General features: G+C 29.5%; 1 protein-coding gene across 6 annotated transcripts in view; it reads left to right on the top strand.

The window, feature by feature from the left end:
- LOC106459801 (heterogeneous nuclear ribonucleoprotein K-like) overlaps nucleotides 1-3173 on the top strand; it is a 61134-nt gene extending 57961 nt beyond the window's left edge. For all 6 annotated transcript variants that reach the window (XM_013919462.2, XM_013919460.2, XM_022386344.1 and 3 more), the window contains one exon: nucleotides 2068-3173. In XM_013919462.2, the coding sequence (XP_013774916.1) occupies nucleotides 2068-2125 (58 nt within the window). In that variant the 3' untranslated portion in view covers nucleotides 2126-3173. The remainder of the gene's footprint in view (nucleotides 1-2067) is intronic.
- Nucleotides 3174-4924: the final 1751 nt, after the last annotated feature.

The following is a 4924-nucleotide window of genomic DNA, read 5'->3' as shown; positions in this document are numbered from 1 at the left end:
ATGTTTTAAGAAAATAAGTTTTAAGAACTTTTCTAAATAGCAATACTTTATATACATATATAATGTATAATAATTGAAATGTGACTGTATTTTGCAAAATACTAGTCTACTAAAACACAGCCAAGACAAGTAACTTTGTAAAGACTAAAGGTCAGTTTTATATTACTGGATACGGTAACATGTCTATTAAAACACAGCCAAGACAAGTCACTTTGTAAAGACTAAAGGTCAGATTTATATTACTGGATACGGTAACATGAGTGCACACGTGAGCCACGTCATTGTAACTTCTGTAATGTTAGCCAGGCATGGCTGAAAGATCATTATAATAAAAATAATAAATGTATAATGTTATGAGATTTAAGCTATTTTGTCTAAATATTTATGTTTTTGTGTTATAATTTGTGTTCATTCTAGAATGAAAGAGGCATAATTTGTTTATTTCCTAATTTTTTATGGTGGTTGTGAGATCAGTCAAATTTACCGACCCCGTACAGAGATTAATTACTAAAAATAACAGATAAAATATAAAGTTTTTTCTTACACATTTTGTAACTGTCAGGATGTTATAAAGATTTTGCATGTTAGATTAAAAAATTTTCTGATGCATAAAAGTAGTTTTAATCAAAAATGTAAATTACTTTGCATGATAGATAGGCAATATGTAAAAAGAAAAGAGGTATGAGAAAAACATAGCTTTACAAACCTTAAGAATAAAAAAAAATTATATTTTGCATATGAAAGCATTGTAATGTTTTCTGATAATGTGCATTATTTTGTTAACATTTGTTTACTAATTTAAAAGTTATAGCACGAAAACTATAACAAGTACAGAATGGTTAAGAGGTCATTCCCAGGGACCAAGCCTGTACTGAAAGAGTTAAAAGATCAGTTTAATGTAGAATAGTACTAAAAATTCATTTCTGATTAATACGAGTCTTATAGTCCCTAGTGTTTTGAGAAGTGGACTTTTTAAAACAGTTTTGTGGGTTTGCAAACTAAATTCAGTAGCCTTGTTTTTAATTATATAAATATAAAAATATAATTTGTCCATTCGCTGCATCAGCCTGTAATATAGTTGGTAAAAAGTTTATCAGAAATAGAACAGGTAAAACTTTATTTTATTGAAGTCCAAGGAACCATGGAGCAAAAGACCATTTACATATCTAAACTTCACCCAATCTTTCAAGGATGCTAATTTACCTCCCACCTTGCTATCATTTGTCTATTCTGTTGGGTTTTTTTAATGTCTTAGGTTTCATTTAAATTTAAATTGCAAAATATTAAAAGATATCTTTAGACAGATTTTGCAATTCATATTGGCATCATAGATTACTTAGTCCAGTATAAGAACGTATATTTTTCCATTAACTTTTTTCTTTAAAATAGTGCTTATACTTTTAATAAATCACAAACTCATCACTTAAAGTGGGTTTAACACAATATATGTTACCCTGTAAGTTGATTTTTTGTAACTTTTTCTGTTTCTATTTGACAGGTTAGTATAACATAGATTATAACATTTATTTGGAGTATGAACATTAATTTAAACATCCAACTTCTTGAAAACGTTATATAAAAGTTTCTTGACAAGTTTGTTGTTGTTAGTAGTAAGTTTTGGTTACCTTTAAATATTTCATTGTGTCATTGTAAATGTATGATATTTTGATTTTTTTACATATCACAATGAACAGAAAAACTCGTACAAAAACCTTATGATCAAGATCACTGTTTGAGAAGAATATACATTTTCACAGAAAACTTTAACTTTGTGATGTTTCTTGTACCCTCTAAAAACCTAGAGGGCAGTAGATGACGTTATTGATTAATGAGATAATTTAGTGTTTTATCGATAGATGAGATTTAAGAGGGTGGAAAGAAAGGTGATTATAAAGGTTGTGAAAACCAATTTTTAAGCATTTTTAGTGAGCAAAGTTCAGAAGTATCAGTTGCTTGATAGGATGTAAAACATATATTGAAAATATTTAAAAGTTATTACTAATGTTCAATTTGCATGAAACTTAATTTTAATAGTTTTAGATAATGCTAATTCTTTCTTTCTGCCAGCATGCGAGAACATGGAGGAGGTGGTGGTGGTGGTGGAGGAGGAGGTCGACGATACTGATGAATGAAAACAGCGTGGGACTGTTTTGTTAAAAACTGAGTCAAAATAGTCATTTCACGCATCCACTCCTGAGAATTACACCATTTTTGATGTGGTAGTTCATAGCTTCTGCTTCTGATTGCTTTTCTGATAAGACTAGGACTGGGTTTTTGTTTTTTGTGTACATTCCAAATTCAGCTCTAACCTTGCATTGTCTTAGAATGTGTTAACTGTACTTTTGACCATATCACTCCAAAATATAAGGCCAAGAAATATATTTGTATTCATGATTTTAATATAGTACTATGTAGAGGATTTAAAGTCTTTTTTTTTTTCTTTTCTTTCATATTACTACATATATGTATATTTTAAAGGTAGAATGTAGAATGTTTCTGTTTTGACATATATTAAGTTGACATTACTGAGATTTTGCTAATTATAATTAAACTGATAATAGTACACAAATGTATCTAAAATTGAATTATAGATATTGGTATGGGTTTGATCAATTGATATTAAAACTGTTTAGATTGAAATGGCATACAAACAAAGGGGAGCTCTGTATTTAGTTCAGTACTATTTGTTATTTTTATTTTAAACGTGAGAAAGTTACACAATAAATTGTTATGTGAATCAGATATTTCTAAATGTTTTTTTTTTACCTTTTGGCACAAATTCTAGTTTGATTTTTAATGTTTTACTAGAATAAGTCTTGTGGATATTATCTATGCAAGTAAGTTTTTCTGTTTCCTTTTTAAAGGAATGAGCAAAGCTCCAAATTTGTCTTTTTCTTACCTTTTGTGCCAAAGTTCTGGTGATTAATTGCCTCTGGGAAAAAAATTAAAACAAATGTATTAATGTTCAAAATGCACAATATTTAAAACCTTTCATCAGAATATCAAATTTTAAAAATAAGATTAAAAAACTAATGTACAACAAATACCCGATTACACCTTCTGCTGTGAAGATTCAGTCAAGAGTTAATTTTTACTGTTGTCATATTAACACTCATGTCCTTGGTCTTATGAATACATGAATGTTTCAATAAAAGAACATCTTACTGTTGTCAGCTTGTCCATGTTTAACATTATCCTTGTGCTTATACTTAAAAAAAATATATATATATAACAAATGATGAAAAGTTTTATGTTGTCACATCGCTTTAATGAAAAGAAAAACGATTAAATTTCATAATATTAACATTGTTGAATATGAAAATATATATTCAACTTATTCTTAAGTTCAGGTACAGTAAATGATGGTGAATGTAGGCAATCATGGATAAATGCTGTACATGTACATTGTCTATAAAATATGACACAATTACTTATTCTGACATTTGATAACTTTAAATGAATGGCTACAATATAAGCTAATAACATAAGTGTCATATCAAAACCATATGAAACAATAATAATTGAATATAACCAGCCAAATACCAAAAAGAAAATAAACACCTAAAATGAACATGTTAGTGTATCAAAAAATGCCATATATGACAAGTGTTCCAACATTTAATTATATGCAATTATTGGACATTGATAACTTCTGATAATTAAGAAATGTATTTTAAAATAACAATGCTTAAAAACATATTGTTGCCAAACTACTTTGACATTGTCATTATTAACAATTGGTGTATCATTGTGAAATATTAATTTTTATTTAGTTTCTGAAGATACCTTTCCCACTTGCAAAACATTGTGCATTAAATACTTAAAGGAAAAATATCACATACACATTTTTCATTAGTTCTGTTTGTCTACTAAAATGTATATTTGTACAAAATTTTGTGTTGACAGAATTATCATGAACCACGACAGTGGTTCATAATAAGGAATTGCACAGAATCATAATAGAAAATTCGGGCAAAAAGCGCCTTAAACAGTAAAGATTCTGTTCAAACAATAAAACCTTCACTATTGACTGCTAAAGCTGTACACACATAAAAAAGCACGCATGCTAGATTTACGTGGGAAAGAAAATCTGCTCAAAACGTTTGTAATTATTTTTATTCTCTTGCCCAGCCTACAACAAAAATAGCTTAGTATATTTCACCCAAATTTTTTGTAGAATACTAAATATGGTACTGCGAAGGTCGTAGGGGTATTGAAAAGTCGATTTGATTCTTATGTATTTTACATAAGCTAAAAAACAATTCTAGTGTAAACGATGTTATCATTACAAATATTTGGTGTTTCTTTAAAAAGCATAAGTACAGGGTGAAACTGGAATTACCAGCCAATAATAGATGAATATTAGGTGACTGTATCATGAAGATACTCAATGCTTTGTTTTCTATCGAGGTTTTGCAGACGTGACCAAAATCACGTGATGCATTCCTGTCTACCATTTTGGATGTCACTCTAGAGTATAGTACACTGATATACCACGTGTGAGATAAACTCGGCAAAAGTTGAAAGTGCGATAAATTATGTTAGATACTTTGTCACTGACATTATCTGCAGGGAGAACATCGACAGTGATACCTGCTGAATCTAGCTGGCTTGCAAAGCGAAATGTACAATTTGCCAGACGGATTACTGGAATTCACTCCTCACGACTTCTTTTTTTCGTTGCCTGGCGCGTATGAAATCTGGCTATATTCTTCGCTGCTCGTCTCTTCTGGAATGACTTGATGTGAGAACACACGGTAGGAATACAGTCAGGGGAGAGTGAGTGTTCACTCTTGGCACCTGGACATTTAATCAACAGAATTATACGTATTGGTAGCCTGACTGAGTCTATTAATATTATGATACAAAAAATAATTATTCACGAAGAACTAAATTAAAGTGAAGCTATTTCTGATCTGTTTTG

This window comes from Limulus polyphemus, unplaced genomic scaffold (genome assembly GCF_000517525.1).
Source record: "Limulus polyphemus unplaced genomic scaffold, Limulus_polyphemus-2.1.2 Scaffold662, whole genome shotgun sequence".
In the NCBI taxonomy this organism is placed as follows: domain Eukaryota; kingdom Metazoa; phylum Arthropoda; class Merostomata; order Xiphosura; family Limulidae; genus Limulus; species Limulus polyphemus.
Note: the sequence above shows the minus strand (reverse complement) of the source record. Positions and strands in the feature narration are given on the sequence as shown.